Source organism: Blennius ocellaris (genome assembly GCF_963422515.1).
Source record: "Blennius ocellaris genome assembly, chromosome: 1".
Taxonomy (NCBI): domain Eukaryota; kingdom Metazoa; phylum Chordata; class Actinopteri; order Blenniiformes; family Blenniidae; genus Blennius; species Blennius ocellaris.
In genome coordinates this window covers 18,288,302-18,311,425 of record NC_137650.1, presented here as the reverse complement: position 1 = coordinate 18,311,425, position 23,124 = coordinate 18,288,302, and the positions used below count along the sequence as shown (strand labels likewise).

At 40.8% G+C, this 23,124-nt stretch overlaps 1 protein-coding gene across 3 annotated transcripts; it reads left to right on the top strand.

Moving 5' to 3' along the window:
• The first annotated feature begins 573 nt into the window (after window positions 1-573).
• LOC308131922 (AN1-type zinc finger protein 3 homolog) lies at window positions 574-17,301 on the top strand. Of its 3 annotated transcripts, none has more exons than XM_080498824.1 (7): window positions 574-915; window positions 5,189-5,229; window positions 6,251-6,433; window positions 8,467-8,532; window positions 12,378-12,584; window positions 13,652-13,754; window positions 15,141-15,281. In XM_080498824.1, the coding sequence occupies exons 1-6, from the start codon at window positions 833-835 to the stop codon at window positions 13,714-13,716; spliced, it is 645 nt and encodes a 214-aa protein (XP_080354950.1). In that variant the 5' UTR covers window positions 574-832; the 3' UTR covers window positions 13,717-13,754; window positions 15,141-15,281. The 3 variants fall into 3 exon arrangements, with proteins under 3 accessions (XP_080354950.1, XP_080354949.1, XP_080354948.1); XM_080498823.1 differs by having other exon boundaries at window positions 13,649-13,754; XM_080498822.1 differs by lacking the exon at window positions 13,652-13,754 and having other exon boundaries at window positions 15,141-17,301.
• Window positions 17,302-23,124: the final 5,823 nt, after the last annotated feature.

Below are 23,124 nucleotides of genomic sequence, written 5' to 3'. Positions count from 1 at the left end.
ATCAAAAATGTCCATAATATCTTCTTGATGAACAGCCAAAGAACTCAGCTATTGCTACTGTCACTATGAACAACGGCCAGATTCAGAAATCTGTAAAAATACTTTGTCAAAAAGTAATTTATAGAGGATAAATTGAAATCCTTCAGTATAGAGTTGATGTACAAGGAGGAAAAATGAGACGGCATTCACTGCAGCGAGAGACGAGTTTCATTAAAGCAGATTACTGTGAGAAGTGAATGTTGACTGAGGTCAGTCGTCTTCAATAAGCAGGCTGAAGAAAGACACTGAGGCTCTGTCTGTGTTGTGTGCCTCTAACTGTGGAGAGGTAGTTTGTGTGGATCATACCATCATGACTCATACTCACAAATATACCACTGGATCATTCATCTCCAAACTAAGTGCCATTTTAGTACACCCACTGTTTCTATTATTAATATGTCAGTCTCTATAATCGCTGTTTTTTCCCCTGTACATCCACGTCAGGGTAACTTTTTACTCTTTGTATTCCCCCTCTCAGCTCCCCTCTCTCCGTGAGTGGTTCGCTCCTCGCTCCAGCTGATCGGCCCAGGATCCCCGGTGCTTCTGTCCGTCGTCGCGTTTGACGGCTCGGGCGTCTTAACGTCGACCGAAAACTGTTCTAATTTTACGGAGTCAGTGGCCGCTCGTGTCGGCAAGCCGTTCATCTTTCACCGGAACCCTTACGGATTATTTCGTCCGGTTATTGACTGTGTATCTGTCAAAGCCAGGGGGATCTAAAAGGCAAACAGCGAGGCCCTCACTCCATCCACGGATTCACCTGCTACGCGGAGAGAGACCGACACGGGAGACCGACATGGGGGACACGGGGAGCGAGGGCAGCAAGCCCCCGAGTAACGTTAACGTTATACCCCCGCGCTGCCCCTGTGGCTTTTGGGGGTAAGCCAAAAAAAACCAACCCAAAACTAAACCCAACATCCTCGTTGTTTCTGCTTTGTAAAACGCTTTCTCTCTCCGGCGACGGCTAGCAGAGTCGGTAGCCACTAGCATTAGCAGCTCAAACAGGGATGAGCTGCTTCTCTTGTTATTACCCCCTCCCCATTGTTTTGTAGCATTAGCCGCTTGCTAACTCCCGTTGGCCTCGTTAACCCTCCCCCGTACCGGGAGGAAAGCAGGGTCGAGGTGCGGGATAAAACCCTCCAGGTAGCGTGGCAGGTGCGACAGCGAGTGTTTAAAACAGGGGAGCTAATGTGTTAAGTTCATACAGTAAGGCAGCTGGTTAAGAGATCTCTCAGCGAGCAGCTCCTTCACCAGCCGATCAATGCTGAGCACCAGATACGCTGCTCAGACTGAGCGCACGTTGACACAACATGTTTGTTTTTTTGTTTATTTTCTCAGCACATTGATCCCAATGAGATCATTGTATTTGTGATTGTGTTGGCGAAGGCCAAATAACTTTGTCCAGCCCAGCAAAGCCATACGAGTACCCCCCCCCCCCCACCCCCTCCCCATTTGATGGCATTTAGCATACCTTTAACTCGAGTTATGTACCAAAAATACAGAAAATCTATACATAAAGTTACCTGAAAGACTCAAAATAAAAAACCTATCTCGATTCTCCTGTCTGCATTTGTTTAATTTTAGTTTGATTTTGTATTTATTTGAGGATAGTTTTGGATTATATGTAATTACAATTAAAAATAAAACAATATTTAGAATAAAAAAAAATATATTTCCCAATATTAAGTAGTTTACATATTTTACGACTGGATTACATCATTATTTGCACTTTAACTTTAATTGTGCGTGAACATTTTTAGTTTATATGTTATGGGTTTGAAAATATTTGACAAAACACCAAAAACTGCTAGCTTTAAAACCTTAATTTTTCTTTTGTCCATCATTACGACAAAACCACATTTGGTCTTTAAAGTGCACAATTCACTCATTCGGTGTAGCTATTATGTATATTATTATTTTCGGGGCAGTCATTGCCTGGAGGTTACAGAAGAGAGTTTAACTTCAGAGACCTGTGGGTTCAAATCCCACTGTCTGCCTGAGTGCCTCCTTTGGCACCATGCCTCAGCAGCCCACTGCTACCAGCATGGCGAGACACGGTTAACTATGGATATGGAAGTAAATTCACAAGTATGCTTATTCTTGCTTGATTAATTTTTTTCCCCCCATTGTGATAAGCTTGGAAACAATATAGTACAATTAACACAAAGTGACTATTTTCTCTGAAGCAAACATGTTATTGGTATTATCCTGGGCTAAAAATATTCTAGCAGGTTCCTTATGTGACTTTTTGCACCACATTTTCATCCTTTTCAAGATCATGGCATTCAATTACACATTTTCACATTAACTTCAAGACACACATCTAATAATTAGCTTCTTGAAGATCTTTCAGTATCCTGCTGTGGCATCAGACACCATTTTGTTTTGGTTTTGTTTTGGCTTTATGGGGTGTAGTGTCATACAGTATTTGTAATTTGACCAAAATTGATTCTAGATGAAAGTTGGACATATTGATGTCTGAGCTCTTTGGTATGTTGGATTGATCATTGGTTTTGTTAGTCATGTACTGGGCGAAATGTAAGCTGACATTGATCACAGTGTGCATCAGTAACCACAGCAATATGAGTGCAGGATATGGTTCCCAGTCTGATATGTTGTCCACCCTTTTAGATCTTCTGTCTTTACACGGATGAGTTGCTTTAGAAATGCTTCAGGTGGAAGTAATACGGTTTCAAGGACACACACAAGACAAGTTGTCTCCTGATTTTCAGGTTCTCGCAGCCACAGCCAAAAATCAAGCATCCTTGAAATGTGAAGGTCAAGCTGAACTTTCCTTCTGTCCCCAAAAATGATCAAGTGGCCACACAGAGTGAAAGTATCCCACTGAAATGTGCCTCTTGATCACCCATCAATATATGTGCAGCTAAGAAAATGTTAATAGATTCAGGGGGAAAAAAGACTTCTCCACTCCATATTCTCCAGTCATATTCTTAAACATTTATCACAACATTTTTGTGCCACTCAAACTGAATCACCAAGCTGACCAACCTCCTTTTCCTGTCTCTTCTAATCAGATATTCTCATTAGTGACAGCAGTGGGCCAACTTTGAGATAGAAAAGTTGGGCGTACTCTTCTCACACTCCACTCAGCATAGCAATGCTGGAGTCTTCTCTGCATGTTATTTTCTCACCCTTCCTCATTCCTTTTTTTCCCCCCATAATTAATCCGTGGGTTTACCTCTGTTTTGAAAGGCAATAACGGGATGTGACTTGCTGTTTACTTGGTGTTGGTTTCCTCCCTCCCTGTGTCTCATTGACTTTCTTCAACTCCTCGCTTCTTCTTTTCAAACCCAAAATGACACGCTACAAGACTGACAGACAACCCTTAGGTTGACTGCAGCTGACCCTACATCTAGAAATGGGGGCAAAGGTGTGCAACGATGCGCCCCAAATAAATAGGACGTGACTGATCATAGCGACCATCACGCTTGATGCACAGACAGTAATGGCAAGGGCTGGAGAGGAAATGAGAGAAGCTTTCTCCGTGGAAAGCCAGAGCCATCTGTTGTGAAAGCGCTGTGCCACCAAATCAGCAAGGTGTCGGTGATCAACCCCATCACAACAATTTGATATCAAAGATCTTTATTTGTGCTCAGGAAATACAACGAAGCATATGGAAACGTTTGGAATAGCCCATTAAAACTGTGACTTAATGTAAAGAGCTGTTGCTGTTTCTAAACAGAGGAAATTGTTAATTATTTTCATTTCAGCAGCTATTTTGGGGACAATGATCACAGCAGTTTAATTGTTTGTCATCTTGACCGTAGAAGTGTTGTAATTGCTGTGTTCCAGCAGTTTGCAAATTGAGCCTATTTGTTTTATTATGTCAGGTTTTAAATACTTGCGTCTATCCTAATGCTATTGACAGAATCTGGCATTTGTGCTTCTCATAACCAGAACGAGACCATTTCTGATATATAGAAAATTTCCAAGCTACCGAAATGCAGAGGAATCAAATTCTTCCAGCAACGTTCCTCTCTGGGGGTTTGTAAAGAGGTCAAATTTATGACATTTATTAATGCAGGTCAAAACAGTATCGAGCAATTTGTTGACCACAAGGGACAGAAATTGGTCAAATCAGAGTTTTAATAACGTCTATATTTTGAACAAACATAGAGGTATGCACACCTCAAAAAAATCAGCTTGCCCAGTTGAAAGAAAAGCTATGTTGTAAGGTAGCACTTGTCTACCTTTGGAAATGCAGCCATTACACAGGAACTTTGAACCTGGCTCTATCAGTTCTTTAATTCTTCCATCCATCAGCTACTACTGCTTTATAAAAGTTGGACTTGATAGAAGAGATCCCAGCTGACTGGGTGAATGCGAGGTGCACTCTGGTCAGGCCACCGGTCCATCACAGGGCAAACACAACACAAAGAGACAAGAGACGGTCATGTCAGACTCGCGAACAACCACAAATACATATTTTGGACTGTGGGAAGAATCCAGAACACCCAGAGACAACCCACAGAGAACAAGCTGTAGTTTGGCCGACCATTGCCCGGGAACAATACGCAGACTACACTTGTGTTTGTTCACCAGCCAGCAGTGTAGAATGTGTTCTTGTCGTTTTGTTACAGGAATATTTTCAGTTGAGTGAACATGTTTGCTTGTTTGAGACTCTTTGCAATTTCACTGTTTACTGAATGAAAATGTGACACTTGGATGATTAGATTATAAAAGTCGTTCAATGCATTTGATGAATGTATATGGTTTGGACTATAACTTTTGTTTTGCCCTCTGAATATCTTCAATTAATTGTGAGTTACTGAAGCTCAAAACAGAAGTCACAATTGAGTACATTTATCCCTTTATTTAGACCACTGCGTATGCCTGGACAGTCTCATGCTGAAGCATTCTGGGATCCTCTGAATGATTTAAAACTAAGGCCTGATTCTCAATCCTCCTTGAATTTTTCCTTACCAAGCACCCAAATGAAAAATGAAGTCTCGCCCTGCGACTCGGGGCCATTGAAACACGTTGTTACATTATTTTTGTGCTGTGTGAGAAAGCACTCACACACTCTGGCATCTGCATATTATTATTGTTGGGTGTTTTTTTAAGCTTATGTGAACATTAGACAAATTAAATTGGATTTAAGTAACACTTGTCTTTCCTCTCTTCTCCCCAGGTCGAGCAAAACCAAGAATCTCTGCTCAAAATGCTTTGCAGGTAAATGAACATTGTGCTCTGTGTTTTGGTGGTGGGAGGGTCGAGGATTTGCTCCACTGTATCTCCTGACAAAAAGTCGAGAAAGACGTCAGCGGAGGTCAACTCTGGGATAAGAACGAGTGCTTGTTTCACCTTGAACTCTTTATTCCAGAGATTGTTATGGAATTCTTAAAAGCATAGCTTGCTCAAGCTTATTGTATGCCGTTATTGTATCCACCTGCAATTTACCTTAGTGACTGCTTATTAAAACAATCCAACTTAATGCCATTTGTTACCAATAAACTAACAATAGTAAAAACATTGCTTCAGCTCCACATCTCATGAACGTCCTTCCATGCACAGAGCAATCTTCCTTATTTATACATTCAATTTTGCCTAATTTTATGTATCAGTCTTTCTTTTTGAGCTGCTGAAGAAATTATTCCGTCTTGATTGCTTTTTCTCTTTGCTAAAATTTGGTATGAATCCATCTTCCTGTCTCACTCGGACTACAATCTGTCCAAATAAGTGTGATAAATTTGAAGAGGAAGCTCTGCTTCTTTTGGCTGCTCCCTTCAGAGGTGGCCATAGTGCATCCTCTGCCCCTATCTCACAGTACCCGCTGCCTCCCAACTATCTCGATGTCCTCCTTCACCACGTCCATAAATCTTCTTTTATGTCTCCCTCTTCTCCTGCCTGGCAGCGCCATCTCCATCATACTTTATCCAATATATCCTCTATCTCTCAGCACATGTCCAAACCATCTCCACTTGGCCTCCAGGTTCATTTTGACTTTACCCATCCCTCTGATCTGTTCATCTTTAATTTTATACATCCTGACCTCCCTGTTTTCATAAAAATTCAAAAATACTCCTCTGGAGCACTATTATCATTAAAAAAAAAAAAAAAAAAAAAAAAAATGCACTTCTATGCCACACTTCTTTGAGCTGCCACACGTTGGCTTCATGTACTAGAAACAATGATGGATCCATTAAGATATATATATACACTTTAAAATGTGGTGTGGCTTTTTTTCCCCCAGATATTCAGAAGAAGCAGCCAAATGATGATTGTGCTCCAAAGTCCTCTCCGAGCTCCAGCAGCAGTCAAGCAGACATCTTCTGTAATGAAACAAACAGCAGCATTAGTCAGATGTCAATGCCTAATGCATCAGAAGACCCTTTGCCTGCAGAGACTGGAGGGACATCTGTACCTGTTCAAGACGGTAAGACGGTGAAGCATGAAGGGTGGAGCGAAGAGTATTCCCCACTTATAAATGTAGAACTGGCAGAAAGTAATATGGTGTGCAATCTAGTGCTTACTGTACATGTTAAAATGTACATTTGTGATTGTTGTCAAAACTAGACACTTTTCGTGAAGTGCTTCTTACCATTGAAGTTTGCTACAAGCGTTTGCCAGCTGAAGCAGCAGCTGCAGTGCCCCTGCCAGGGCTATATTTGTCCTCATGGCACAGATAGAGAGAATGATCGGAAAGGGTATCTGTTCAGAAGTGAAGGTTTTAAGAGGACACCTACAATTGCCAGGGCATCAGTCATTGCTGGAAAGTGACAAGGTTATTTTTAGAGGTTGACTGAGGACAGGACAATAGAGTGGCCACCAAATGCATGTGGATACATGGATAAAACAAGCTTTCAGACTGACCTGATCCAACAGGGAATTTACTAAAATACTGAAGTGCATGATTGTCCATGCTTTGGCTGACTTTAAAAAAAAAAAAATTTTTATTCTAAGGTCGCACATCTATGGACTTTTAACTCAAACTGAACTCATGTTTACTTACTGATGTACCACTAGTTATCACAAATGCATGTCCATTCAAAGTATGACGAGACAAATAAGACAGCTGCTACATTATACAGGCTTTTTTTTTTTTTTATATGGTGAGCTTTGCTAAATTATCAGATCAACTTAATGCCAGCAAAGATCATCTTACTGCAGCAAGTATTCACCAGTATGGTTTTATCTAAATCTCTATTACAAATGATAAATTTCCGGACTATAAGTTGCTACATTTTTCACACGCTTTGAACGCTGCGGGTTAAATGACAACACAGCTCATCAGCTATCAGTTTTTACGGGTTCACGAACTTCATGCCACCGATACATGGGCGATGCGTTCAAGTACATCACGTAACTCTGAACTGCTGCGCTCCATGGCTACGCTCTGTGGCAGACCATTTGTTCTCAGGAAAATCTTCCACCTAAAAATCACAATCAGCAAAAAAACCGATAAAAGTACTTTATCAACAAAGATAAAATCCTCAGTGTTTGTGTATTTGTCAAGTGATTCTCTTGCTTTATCCCCCCCCCCCCCCCCCCCCCCCCCCTCTCCTCAGCCCCACTACAGAATCCCTGTTTAAAACTTGGTCAAAAAAAAGCAACAACAAACAAACAAAAAAAAGACCCGTAGTGAAATTCATGCCATGTTACAAAGTGGACACCTGCGGCTTATTGCGACCTATATGTGCAATTCTTTTTTCTTTTTAAATTTGGTGGGTGTGGCTTATTTATATTCAAGTGCGCACAATAGTCCGGACATTAAGATATAGAAATGTTTTACCATATTCAGGGTCGTAGTATTTAAAAAAAAAATTATAAAGTTCTCTAATGTTTTTATTACTCACTCTCCACTAAATTTTAAAACAATATCAGGAACAGGTGATTCATATAACACATTTAGTACAACTGTAATGTTTTGTTTTTTTCCCCCACAACCAGCCAGCCGTTGCCGGGCTGGCTTTAGAGTGGACACTGTGGGCTCCTCTTCACTGATATCTATCATGGTTGCTGCGTAGAGAAGAGAAAAAAAAATCACAGTATGATAAAGGATTTGTCACACTCTTGTCATGGTCTTTTCATCCTGCTACCCTGTGAAATATGGTACCTGTTTGGTAGCAGAGAGTCAGATTTTCACAATTCTAATCTCCGGGTGTTTCAGGATGACCAAGTACATCAATTCAACAAGATTTTCTTTCCAGCTGAATGGTTTCTACATTAATTTCTACATTACACAATACTACGGTTGTGAGTGCAGATTGTTTGTAGGTCCTTGCCTTGTTTTGGCGTTTTGTACAATTTAAACTCGTCTTCACTTATTTTAGATATTTAATATTTTTAGAGGAATACTATCTTGTAATGGAAACTACGGTCTTTCCACATTCTGTTTTATCATTGTCCTCTCTCATGTCCCCGCTTCCTTTCCTTTATTTTGCTGACCTCATCCGTCTTTTTTTCCAGGAGCATCTGGTACAGACAACGTCTTGAGCTCACTATCCACTCCCACAAAACGTTCATTTGAGTCAGGTATGTCTCAGCTGTCCTTCTTCAAGGTCTGTTGTGTGTTCTGCATTGCCGGCTTGTCATGCTCACTTAAAAGAGAACATACAAGCAGTCACGGGGCTGAATTGATCCTTAATGGTGAAGTTAATTGTTCTTCAAGGGAAACCAGTTGAGGAAAGGACATTGGCGATCAAGCAGAGCGTGTCTGCTGTAATGTGGGCATGTGAAGGCTGAGCAAATAGACCAAAGATGGCAAATATAAATAGAATCAATGTGAGAAAAACCTTAATGAAGAGAAAACTGTCGCTCTGTGGTTAGCATCATCACATCACGGCAAACAATTGCATTCTATAGATTAAAAAAAAAAAAGGCTTGAATAATGAAAGGGGAACCAGGTCACAGTCACGCTCTCAAGCCGAGCTCAAACATGTGCATGTATGGTGTAGAGCTGGTGTAATTGATTCATTCTGACTGAATGAGAAGTGAAAAATAACTGGAGAGTCTGACCGCGTGTGGATTTTCCTTCATTGTGCGTTCACCCTGAGGTGACACAACCTGTTGCTTGACTTGAGACAAGTGTGGCGCCAGGCACGGCTCGGCAAAAGTGCGTGAACACATTGATCTCTCGTCCAAACGCAGAGGCATCATTTGAGAGGACACCTGCACACTCGGCACCATTTAAACCTTTTGCTGTCAACTGTGCCCCCCAATCCCCCCCCATTTTTTGTTTACATTTAAATGTTTAACAACCATAAACATGACCTGGTTTCAAATGCTTTTCTTGCTTTAAAAAAAATATTTCCTACATACGTACTTATTTTAAATATGATTTTCATGTTTTATAGTTTTTCATTCCATGTCTACTATTTTGATTGTTTTATATATTTTCAAATACATTTGATTTAAAATATATGTATTTCTGACTTGCCCCCACATGAATCACAGCTCTCGGAAAACAAAAGGTGGTTAGAAGCAATAGTTTTCTGTTTTTTTCTTGTTTTTTTTTTAACATGTTATTGCACATACATAGACACAGAAGCAAAAAGAAAGGGATCGATGTAGCAGGCTGGGGGGAATCGGACAGCTAAGCTTGGCCTAGTTCTCAGAGATTTATTGAGCGCTGATCTGCATTTCGGCCGGGCCAGGGGAAAAAGTCTACAGGATTGATGAGAAAAGCCGAGTTGAAATTTTAGCCAACCAGCAGAAGCTCGCCACATACCCCTGCTGTCTTAGAGGCGAGGCTGCATGCAATGTGTTGCAGGAGAGCTATTTAATCTACCTTTATTTTACACAAAAAAGGGGTTTTGTCCCAGTGTGACGACATCCGCTTTCTACCACTAATGGCCCAGACTGAATCCGAGAAAACACTTCATGGTTTGACGTTTTCACTTCAAATTCTTATCAAAGCTGGAGCAGAGGCATTTATCCCTACTAAAAATGTATGTGCGTACACAAGGTGGCTTGTATACAACAAAAAAAGGTCTAATTTACAAAACCTTTCACATACACCGCCTGAAGTATTTCTATATACATCACAGGCTTCCTGAAAACATTCATTCGTAGATAACCATAATAATTTTGAGGCAGGCCCAAATTCATCCAAAGCACAACAACTTCATGGATTTTACTTGGTGGTCATTGCACCCAGTATATTCACTCTGAATAATGCATGTCAGACTTTCCTGGATTCATCTCCATTCTACACCCGAGCATCATCCGAACATGGTAACAGCTGCAGGGCATTCCACATCTGACCACGACTGTCAGCTCCAGTCTGGCCGCCTCTCTTATCCTATGTTGAGAAATGCGATGGGGGGGGTGGGGGGGGGGGGGTTGTTTGCCAGTTTTGAATGTTAGAATTCAAATGTGGACCGGATGGTGGGAAGTGCAGTCTTTCATCTCCCCCCCGTTTGCGTTGAAGACACTTAACCCTCCATGCTCCCTTTGTGAGCTCATGACATAAGACCATTACAGCTGAAAGTAGTATGCTCCTGTAAAGCTCACGGATAATTTTTTTTTTTCTTTTGTATTGAGCGCTTTTGCGTTGCATTATTTTTGGTCTGACTTGTGCTATATAAATAAAGATTGATTGATTAGATTAAAGTGGTAAAATGTGCCATATATACAGTATATACAGTACAGACCAAAAGTTTGGACACACCTTCTCATTCAAAGAGTTTTCTTTATTTTCATGACTATGAAAATTGTAGATTCACACTGAAGGCATCACAACTATGAATTAACACATGTGGAATTATATACTTAACAAAAAAGTGTGAAACAACTGAAAATATGTCTTATATTCTAGGTTCTTCAAAGTAGCCACCTTTTGCTTTGATTACTGCTTCGCACACTCTTGGCATTCTCTTGATGAGCTTCAAGAGGTCGTCACCTGAAATGGTCTACCAACAGTCTTAAAGGAGTTCCCAGACATGCTTAGCACTTGTTGGCCCTTTTGCCTTCACTCTGCGGTCCATCTCACCCCAAACATCTGGATTGGGTTGAGGTCCGGTGCCTGTGGAGGCCAGGTCATCTGGCGCAGCACCCCATCACTCTCCTTCTTGGTCAAATAGCCCTGACACAGCCTGGAGGTGTGTTTGAAGTCATTGTCCTGTTGAAAAATAAATGATGGTCCAACTAAATGGAAACCGGATGGAATAGCATGCTGCTGCAAGATGCTGTGGCGCCATGTTGGTTCAGTAGGCCTTCAATTTTGAATAAATCCCCAACAGTGTGACCAGCAAAGCCCCCCCACACCATCACACCTCCTCCTCCATGCTTCACGGTGGGAACCAGGCATGTAGAATCCATCGTTCACCTTTTCTGCGTCGCACAAAGACACAGTGATTGGAACCAAAGATCTCCAATCTGGACTCGTCAGACCAAAGCACAGATTTCCACTGGACTAATGTCCATTCCTTGTGTTCTTTAGCCCAAACAAGTCTCTTCTGCTTGTTGCCTGTCCTGAGCAGTGGTTTCCTAGCAGCTATTCTTCCATGAAGGCCTGATTCACACAGTCTGCTCTTAACAGTTGTTCTAGAGACGTGTCTGCTGCTAGAACTCTGTGTGGCATTGACCTGCTCTCTAATCTGAGCTGCTGTTAACCTGCCATTTCTGAGGCTGGTGACTCTGATGAACTTATCCTCCGCAGCAGAGGTGACTCTTGGTCTTCCTTTCCTGGGCCGGTCCTCATGTGAGCCAGTTTCTTTGTAGCATTTGATGGTTTTTGCGACTGCACTTGGAGACACTTTCCCAGTTTTCCCAGTTTTTCGGACTGACTGACCTTCATTTCTTAAAGTAACGATGGCCACTCGTTTTTCTTTAGTTAGCTGCTTTTTTCTTGCCATAATACAAATTCTAACAGTCTATTCAGTGGGACTATCAGCTGTGTGTCCACCTGACTTCTGCACAACACAACTTATGGTCCCAACCCCATTAATAAGGCAAGAAATCCCACTTATTAAACCTGACAGGGCTCACCTGTGAAGTGAGGACGATTTCAGGTGACGACCTCTTGAAGCTCATCAAGAGAATGCAGAGTGTGAAAGCAGTAATCGGAGCAAAAGGTGGCTACTTTGAAGAAACTAGAATATAAGGCGTATTTTCAGTTGTTTTACACTTTTTTGTTATGTACATATTTCCACATGTGTTAATTCATAGTTTTGATGCCTTCAGTGTGAATCTACAATGTCAATAGTCATGAAAATAAAGGAAACTCATTGAATGAGAAGGTGTGTCCAAACTTTTGGTCTGTACTGCATATATATATATATATATATTCAGTCCACGATCAGTACTGTATATGGCGTTTGTCGTTAATAGCCAACACCCCCCCCCCCCCTTCTTTTTTTGTGCTTATGCGTCTAAAGCCTCAGAGTCGGAAAGTGACGTTTCACCGGAGAAGCGAATGAGAGTGGGTGAGGACCAAGAGGGCGAGGAGTCTTCATCGTCATCATTGCCCGCTTCATCGCCATCCTCGTCTCGCAGTGGCTCCAAACAGCGGAGCCGCAAACGTTGCCATCGCTGCCAAACCAAACTGGAGCTGGTACAGCAAGAGCTGGGTTCCTGTCGCTGTGGTATGACCATACACCTCTCTACTTAACATCCATTAAGATCTGTGAGGAGAGACGCACTCACAGACTCACTCGCATGCTCGAGGAAATGCATCATTTAAACATTAGGTAGGATGTGATTATTACTTATGTTGCTTCCAGGCAAACATTGTAATATGTGACTATAGCAGGAGCCTCACAAAAACGCGATTTTGTATGATTTTCTTCCCATTGTTTTTAGAATCTTCCATCCAGCGCGGAGAAGTGTTACTATTACTTGTGCATGTGTTTATGTGTTGACGGAAACGTCGATGACGAGAGTGCTTTTGTGAGCCTTGAGGGACCGATGCAGAAAGTCTGAATGTTTCACATGGCACATAAAACATAAGCCAATTACCACCAACACTAATGCAGTTTAAACCAATACTTGGCTGGCTAATGAACTTGTTTGCATACAAATTAAAGTACTTAAAAAGTCACAGCTCTTCACTGCTTAAAGACCAATCTGCTTAAACCAATGCAATAATTTCTAAATTGGAAATTGACTTGCCTTTTTTTTTTTTTTCCACCAGGCACTGCTTAATGCATGAGCCATCCATCCTTAATAGTCCAATGCTTACTATGAAAACATGCTTTTTACAGGGGAAATGACGGCAATTATAGTGATTTCTAACTCTTGCAGTAATTGCAGATTACGTTGCTAATGGTTCTGCAGAACGCTCCACAGTTTAAAGCCAAGAAGGTCTGATAATGAGTTGAAAGCACGAATGCTTTTCAGATTGTAAATGAGGGAGAAAAGATCATTTCAGCGGGTAATGTGATCCATTGTTGTCACACACGGGGGACTTGCTGTCGCACAGAGCCTCTAATATTCTAAGTGTTAGTATAACACTGAATAAAGGTACATAGTTAGGAGTTGATCAAGTGCTCTACGTTTTCATTACGACCCAACAAAAACTATACCTATTCGCATCCACCTTGCTCAGATGTTCTGATTGAAGGTCACCTTTCCAACCACAAGTACAGTATTTTGAATCTTTGTTATGAATGTGCCTGTACGGCCATTGTTTTACTTTGTTCCAACTCAGAAGGATCAACCAGTGGATGTGAGCAGACTTGGGTCGCAAGGCCAAAGTTAATGATGTTGTGGGCTTAATGACCTCACTCGAAAATCAGAAAATAAGCTGTAACAAAGTAAGTAAACTATATTTTGGTTATGTACAGCACAATATAATGACCACTGGGCTGTAATGTGTTTGCCCTTGTACAGTAAGTGGCGAGAGCCACTGTTAATAAATGTTGTCACTTCAATAACTGGTATCTCGTTGACTCATCAGTCTTCTGAACCCGAGTCATAGTGGCTGTGTTAGGAGGGGCATCTGCCAGGAGGAAGAGGGGTCAAGGGCATTCCAAGGTCAGGTGGGAGGAGCAGGTTTAACCAGAACTAGTTGAGGAAAGAGGAATAAACTGTGGACACTGGTGGTATTACAAGACTATTTGAAGAGCAAACATCTGAGTGGTTCAGCAGAGTGGCACTGTTGGGAGCACAGGCATGTGTCGAGGTCACATTACGGCAATAAAAAAAAAAAAGACAGCTGTTGAATTCATTGTTTTTAAACTTTCTTTCTTTCATAATTTTTTTTTTTCCATGGAAGTACATTTCATGACTTCATAAAAAATGGTTCTACAGAACTTGTAAAAGATGGGGCCTTCTTATAATCAGTTGTCTGATAATTGGATATGATTAAGGCTTTGTTTTGTACAGCATGTGTGTGTTACCTTTTTCACGAAAAGTCTCAAGTCTCAATGAATCATCCAAATCATTCCTATTGATGTCTGAAAAATAATTTCATTCACCTTTTAGGTTAAAAAGAACTGTTCGACAGTGAGATTTGTTTTAAAAAAAAAGTGGTAAAGTGGTGTTCTCTGATAAGGAGTTTTGCGTTTCATGTTGCGCACCGTCCCCTCCATCTGCGCACTGTGATCGTATAGGTTTTAATTGCATGGCAACCAGATGTCAAACTGGGCTTTTAATCACCACTTATTGAACGCCAGTCGTGTTATTATGTGTAGTAATGAATGAATTTGAGACGATGAGGGCTAACGAGCTTCTCTGAGCCTAACGAGCCTCCAACAGAGGCAAGGTCTTTTGTTAGAAGTGCTTCAGTGCAGACAGAGAGTCAGTGAGAGAGATGAGTCGTCTGCTGAAAGGAGTCAAAAGAGGAGGCTATCTAACAGAATGCTACAAAAGGCCTCTATAAAGCCGCCACTGCACATATCGGCCCTTTTTAGCTGTTTAGTTATGTTATTTTTTGATTTTTTTTTAATAACTTTTTTTTGGCATCAAAAGATATTATCACCTACTGTGTGAATTAAAAAAAACAAACCAAAACAAACAAAAACAGTTTGTATCCTGTTACCCTTCTTTACAAGTAAAGTGAACCACAAATCATTGCGTTAATTGTTTTTTTATTTTTGTTTTGTTTTTTATGTTATGCATTAGCCATTATCTTAACTGGCTGCAGTGAATATAGATTGGACCCAGCAGGTTAATGACTCTGTCTCCCTCCGGCCCTGCAGGTTACGTCTTCTGTATGCTCCACCGTCTTCCTGAGCAACACGAGTGTCTGTTTGACCACCTGGGTCGCGGGCGTCAGGAGGCCGTGCTCAAGATGGTGAAGCTCGACCGCAAGGTGGGCCGCTCATGCCAGCGCATCGGGGAGGAGTGCTCTTGAGCTGCCGCCCCACTTTCCAGAAGAATCTCTGTGTTCAGATGGCGTCTCAGCACCAACAGGGATATGATTTTTTTTTTTTTGTCAATTTGATTTTTCAAGATTTTTGTGGGTTTTTTGGATACAAATCTTTGCCCTTTTCGTTTTAACTTATGCTAAAATTCCACTATTACCCACATCCTGGGCGTTTTCTGCTTCTGTTGGCTTGATCATATCCCTACTGCTAAGATGCCTTTTGCCGGGGGGGAAGAAAGAGCAAACCCAGGAATTATGGAACAATAAAGAGCAAAGGAAATACTCGATTTCTTCACTTTTTTTGCAAGCTCTTGATTACACAGGTCCGAATGGAGTAAGAATGAATAATAGCGACAAAAAGGAAAAATGCAACGCTTTATACAAATGTTTGTCTTGGAAGCCAGACTATACTCTTTACCTCAGAAAAGAAAAGGAAAAAAAAAAAAAATCATAAGAATGATTATGTGAAGGATAAGAATGAAACACTTATCCTTCATCTCCACTTGGGCTTTGGCGCTGTTTATAGACTGTGCTCCTTACCTCAGAATCAGAGCAGAGCTGCTTTGTACTCTGCGCCAAGCATGGACTTTGTGAAGCAAACAAGCTAGCCAGCCTCTGTTGAAGTCAGTGTCTTACCCCCAGGCCGTCCAACACTGATAATCCTAAACCTTTAGAAACACAAATAAACACCTGTTAATCATCCACCTCAGGATATCGGAGCTCGAGCTCTTCTCCTTCTCTGCGTCCTCCCACCAACTTGGATCCCTCTCTTCTGCTCTACGGGACACTATTGACTCCATTTTCTTTAAGATTGTCGTGAAGATATTTCTGGCTGTGTACGTTAATATTCAGATTTCTGCAGTGTGCCGAGCGCAGACGCACAAGTTGGTGGTGAAAACAGTGATGTGGTTGTCCTCGGATTACACACAGACTCGTCTTCAATGTTGGGATCTGACTGAAGAAGGCTTGCATTGTTGCATATTTTCTCTGTCTTCCTCTTTTTTGCCTGTCTTTATCTCCTTATTCTCTACAAACCTTCCACATGATGACATTTCCTCTTCACCCCCTCAGTCTAATTCAGTGTGGCTTTTGTGAGCTGGATGTAGACAAACATCAGGAAAACATTCACTGGACTTGAGGGCCGGCGTGCTTTTGATTTTGTGACTGGACCTGGAAAGCCTGTGTTGTCATACAGCACTGCACTTTCCTGCAAATACACACAGTCTGACTCTTGTGTTATTCCATGTGTTCAGCTGTCGTTCACACTGAGCACAAACAGGTCAAATCAGACATTGCTGTACACTTTGAGTTTGGACTGAAGCTGTAATAGCAAACTCAGAGGCTCCTGTTCAGGATTGTGATAGCTGTTCAGGCTCTCATAATGTTTTAGACATTTACTTCAATGATCCACATTTTAAAGTAAATGTTGGTGCCAGCTTTGAATCAACTCGATGTCTTTAGGGTTTCTTTCTTTTCTTCTTTCCCCAACATTATAATAACCCTGACAACATGCTTTGATTTCCACATAGCATGATGAGGCCACATGCATTTTTCTCCTCTTTCCTTTCACTTTACTTTTCTCATCTTTCCTTGTATTGATTGCTCTATTTCTTGCCCTCTGTCTCGCTTCCTCCCTCTTTGTTGTTATACTTTAGATGAGGGAATAAGGCTGGGGTGAGCAGAGTGCTGAAAGTCGAAATCAGCAGATAATTACCTTGAAGCATTTTCCTGATGGACTGTGGAAGGACTGAACAGAAAATGCATAATGAATGAATATTGTGTATCTTAAAGAAACCTTATTTAACCTCTTTTGTGTTTCAGACTTACTTACAATTAAGTGGAGAGCTGCGTTTTTGGTTGTAATGTGGTTGGAGAAATGGGACGCTGAATGTGGGAAATTCTATATTTTTGTTTCTCTTGCTTTTTGTTTTGCTTCCCCTTTGCAAGTTTTTGTTTCTTTTACTGAGAAAGAATAAACTGGATTAGAAAAAGTGCGAACATCTCTTTTGTATTTCATGACACGATGGATGAAAAGAAGCTTTTCGACAGCTTCGCAATCCCAATATTTTTCTTCTATCAAAGTTCTAAGAACGAAAGAATGCATGAAGTCAATGACGGCTCAAGCTCTTGGTGACAACTCAGTGGTTTATTTTATGTTAGCCAGAGATTCTTCCTTTCAGAGGACCATATTATTGTTCAAGGCTTGATCTGGGGACACTTATTCAAGCCGTCATGTCACTATTGCAGATTTTCTTTGCATTCTGAACAACAAACCAACCAAATGAAGAGCCAAAAAGTCAAAGGACTCGTCACCACCACTGACCGTACAACAGTGGGGGTCTTTTAGGGTGGATTTCACACTTGAAGGAATTCTGTATATATTATTGTTGTATGCGTTTCGAATAAATGAATACAAGAGTTGAGGCTGCAACATATTACTGAGTCACAACCTGTCAGTTATGCAGCAATATCAATATTTTTTTTTTTTACAATTCAGAAAACTGCTATAAATCCTCCCATTTACTTACCAAATGAGAGTGCATTGGTGTGTGTCAACATTTCTGCTAGTTAAAGAAAGTTTGACTATAAAATGCCTGGCATATTGGTGTTATGGCTATTTGCCTGTTCTTTTCTCATGCAGTCCAAAAACACAATTTTCTCCTTTTGCATGCTTGAGTGTCCAAAAACATGCATTTGAGGTTAATTGGTGCCCCCAAACTATCTATATTCACCCTGTGATGGACTGAAGACTTGACCTGGGCTGTTCGGCCGTTGCTCATAGTCAGCTGGGATCAGCTCCAGCACCCTGAATTAAATAAAGCGGTATAGAAGATGGATAGATCGAAACATGTAGCTATGATCAAAACCCATCTTCAAAAGATGAAGTCGGTCAGCCATCAGTCTGAGAGTTATGTTATCCTCCCCCCTCATCCAAACTGAGCCAAAAATATAAAAGTCAGCACATAAAAGTGAGTTAGAGGAGAGAAGTGTCTATACCCTCTCAGGTAGCTGGAACTTCAAACAGACCTACAGTGGATAACAGACAGCCTTTAGATTTCTTAAAACGCCCTGTTGTGTTTCTGTACGGTTCACATGTACTCTCTTGTCACTTTGTCAGATTTGGGGTCCGACCCCAAATCTGACAAAGTGACAGAGAAGATTTCTATTACTTTTAACACCTTAATATGAGCTTGTGTGTGTGTTTTAATTAAAAAAATGACCTTAACATATTGAACTTGCTAAATGATTCAGCTGAGACTCGGTATTATATGTACTGAAGTGAGTCACATGCTGACACACAATGTCTGCAGAGACCCTTCAATGTAGAGATTTAGACTTTTACCAACACCGTCGCATTCATTTTGGTTAAGAAATGCATATTCTTCAGCTTTGTATTCTTTACCATTTAGCTGGGGTGTATTGCTTTTATTTGTAATCTTTTAAGTCTCCCTTTGGCTTTCCAAAGCCGCCTCTTTTGTTTTGCTTGTCAGTGCCTATGCTTCCCTTTATGTTTTCCGTTGTCTTGATTATATCCTGACACCCAGGATGCAGCGCAGCGCCAGGATTGGGAGGCAACGAGGACCATGAGATCTGTGTTTGCTGGAGGCTGTCTAGTATTAGAGACGGATTTAAAGGATAAGATGTTGTGGCCGGTGGTAAGTAATCTCCTTACAGCTCAACAAACAAGGAAGCCTGTCTTTCTCTCTGCTTTCATTGGCTCCCATCAGCTGTACACACTATTCGTTTGCTAAGTATCGCCTTGTTGAATGCTCTGTCCTTTTTAGTTACCTCTCGGTCTCGCCTTTTCTGTCTTGACTACCTCTCTCTCTCTCTCTCTCTCTCTCTCTCTCTCTCTCTCTCTCTCTCTCTCAGGCACACGGCCATTTCCCGTCTAACGAATGAGGAAAGCGCTGACCTGTTTGTTCCAACTTCAAAGAGGAGACACTAGTTTGAGTCAAAGGTTGGAGAAAACTCGGATCTCAGATACACAGTAAATGCAATCGAGGATAACGATGTCCAAAGTGAGCACAGGATCACTTTCACTGCCTGATGCGTCACAGGCGGTTTTCCAGGCAAAGCCGGTCTTATCCGGTGTTAATGGTAAAGCCACTTATTTGTCCTGTTAAATTTGATGAACAGGCGTCAGTGTGAAAGCATGTCTGTAATTACATCTGATATATTGGAAATACTTCAGCACAGACGATGTGTCCTTCTCATTTAGCATGCAAATACATGATAGACACGAAGAACCGATGTCAGGTTAAGTCAATAAATTGTTATACATCCAGGGCAGGTCACCAGTCTCACAGAGCAAACACGGAGAGACACTGATAAAGACACATTTGGGCAATTTAAAGTCACCATATCACCTGAAATAGTGGAGTTCCCAGAGAAAATCTACATATGTATTATTAAAACATACCAACTTCACACAGAAAAGCCCCAGCGTCTCGCTGTGTTATAAACACTGCACGTGAGAATGCACATATCAAAAGCATGTAAAAATACAGAGTAAGGATTTCGGCAAGTTTGACAAGAACCTATTTATAATGGCTATGACTTTGGTCAGGGCTTCTCCAAACCGAAGGTTTTGTCAGCTGTTGTCTGTATCTTTTAAAACTTGTCAGAGTGACCAACAGTGATGGACCTGTAACGGGGTCTTGGGTGACCAAGGCTTATTGACACATGTGAAGAGTGAAGCATGAGATGCTGCTGTAGTTAAAATTGCTGCCAAAATTAAAGCTGCTTCTGATACAAATTCATCAAACTACACAATGTGTTGCAGTTTGTTTGATTTAACGAGCAAAGAAACCCCCAAACTCATACAATAAGCAGCTGATGTAAATAATCGCTATTTCACTTCACTATATTTTACTTGAGATGAAATTGAACCAATATGATATATTAATAAAATAATACTGTTAATTCAATTCAACTTTATTTATATAGCGCCAAATACAACAAAGTCATGTCAGGGCACTTTTACGGAGAAAGCCCAACAAATTCACATGAGCAAGGATAAGCGATTATGGAAAAGAAAGAAATCCAGTTGTTTTTTTTCCTGCAGATCAAGGCTCAGATATGTCTGTTACATTATATAATAAAGTTACATGATACAACTGTTTAATGACATGTGTAGCCTGTGTGTTACTCTAAATAAGAGTTAATCAACAATCAAATTAGAATTGTCTGTCTCGGATGTGAAAAAACCTGAGTATCTCAACCATAATTGTGGTTCCTGTGCAGTTTAAATCGATGCATTTTGAGCCAATTGGTGTATTGAAAACACCATTAGGTGTGAATTCGAGTGTGTGTGTTCAGTGTTTGCCCTGTGATGGACTAGTGACCAGACCAGAACCGGCCTTCTCCTATTGTTAGGTGGGATCGGTTCCAGCACCTATTCACCCTTGGATGGAAGAAGCAGTATAAAACATTTTGGGTTTTTTCTGGGGTTTTTTTGTGGTAAATTCACTATGAGCGTATCCCTGTTGGGCTGCAAAGCAAAAAAAAAAAAAGTTTGCAAATAGCACTTTGAAATCAGACTGTCATTCATTTTTTAGTAGTTGGCAGAGGTTGAAATCCAGGTGAAAGAAGGTGCAATATTTGACTCAAATGAATGGATGAATGTGTAACGTAATCTATGATTCCAACCGTAACAGCGTTGGGAAGGATGCCTGAACTCATCGTTATTTTATCATTGCTTTGAAGATAAATTAAGACCTACTAATATGAGTTAAGGTGAGTTATTAGTATGCATCATATGTTGAGGAATTATTTAATATTCCTCTAGTGTAAGTCCCTGAGACATGTAAGGTGTATCACCCCCGATACCATTGCTAATGACATTCATTACCACCAAAACCAGATTCAACCAGCAGAACCTTCAAGCTTCAAACCAGCATACTGGTGGCATTTGGTCGGCTTTCACAGGAAATTAGCAGCTGCAGTGGAAGAGTCAATCCCAATATAGCTATTACTGTCTGCTGAACATCTTTTTTTCAACCTGACCTTTAAGGGAGAAGCTGACTGCACACTTCTCTTCTGTCGCTCGCTGGCTTCAACTGAGTGAGGTGAAGAGTGAGTGGGTGACAATTTAATGAAGAATTTCCAAGCAATTTAGAAGTCCGTAATGCAGCGAGAGCCGCGACAAACGATGGCAAGCCAGAGCAGTCCTCACATAGAAGTGTTGCATTTTGAATTTCACAGATGCCCTATTCATATTTGATAAACACGACAATGTGAAACCATAAATAAATTAATACAGCAGATTTGTTGTTAATTTAGTGTGTACCACCCTACCGACTGCTGAAAATGGGAAAAAAAAAAAAAAAAAACTTGGTAAAACCTTCAGTTGTTCCATTATGCGCAGCAGGAGTCTGGCAAACTGTGTCAATTAATTTGTGTTAGTGTCACTTGTGGTCTAAGACTAAAAGTTTGAAGGCTACATTAGTCACTACTTGCATAAGTCACAGGAGGGGACAGGGGCAGCCTTGTTTTGACAAGAAGGGAGAGGAGTGATGCTGACGGAGTGCTTTTGAATGGTAAACCACTGACATAGACCACTTTTCAGTGACTGTTGCAACTTGATGGCTTCCATATCAGTGTGCAATTTTAATGCCAGTGAGACATTTTTATGTTATACTGCTGTAATTAATAATATGTTTAGTATCCCTTTCCTTGACATTTCTGACCAAAGAAATGCTTTTAAAATCACCGAAAATGTAGATTAGCGTTTGTTGTGTTTTGTTAAATGCTTGTGATTATGCCAAACAAGGCTGTAATTTGCCCAACTAATGCAGTGTCATGAAATGAATCGTATAGAAAACCTTCAACCTAATATATACTTTGCATTTTTGATTAGAGAGTAAACTGCACAAGCTCGATCACAACACAAGCAGGAGCACCAGCATCACAACATAATAAAAGGTACGGTTGTATGAACACGTATGATTACCTTCATCTTCAATTAACACATTTGCAAGGTGTTTAGTTTGATCACACTTATTGACTGGGCAGATTGGCAACAAACCAAAGCAAATTCGTTCAGATAATTGCGGATTGATTTCAAGACTTTGACTGAAGACTTTGCAATAAGCTCTGTGGGATTTTCTCTGCTCAACATCTGCTTTTCAGGTTTGCTCTGTCATATTGGCTTCGCATTATTGCTATTAAGCATTCTCTTTTCCGCCAAAAGCAGACATTGACTCTGAGATCAGCCAATGGCTTTAAATGTGCCGACAGAGACAGTCTTACCCAAGTACCCAAAGAGAAATGATTGTGCTGTGAATTTTACTCTCCACCCTGCTGGAAGAGGATAAGTTGAGAGTCATCTACAGCAGGTACATGTGTGTCCTGGAAGACCATTAATAATACAGCTGAAAAAGTTTTTTCAAGCTTTCACAGGAAGACTTTTGCTCTGTTATGGTTCAACAACAACCAACCACCTTTCCATTGTTTGCACTCCTACACCAAAGCACATGGATAACACTTTGGTCTTCTCAGACCCACAAATGGAGATCATCACAGAAAAGACAATGGTGTTTCCCACAACTGACCACAAATGATATCACACCACAGATGTAACCAAAACCTTTTCATGTTGTTTTTTCATTTAGTTTTTGACTTGTTCATGTCTATTCTCCCCATGGTCACCCTCATAAATCTTGATTTTAGATCTTTATTGATCTTTATGTTTATAGGTCATTCATTCTTTTGCATGTCTGTTTTTTTCATTCCAGACAGAAAGCAGAATAAGATGGCATCTACTACCTGGCCCCTAAAAGTGTGGTCATCATATGTGATGTGCCACCTCAAAG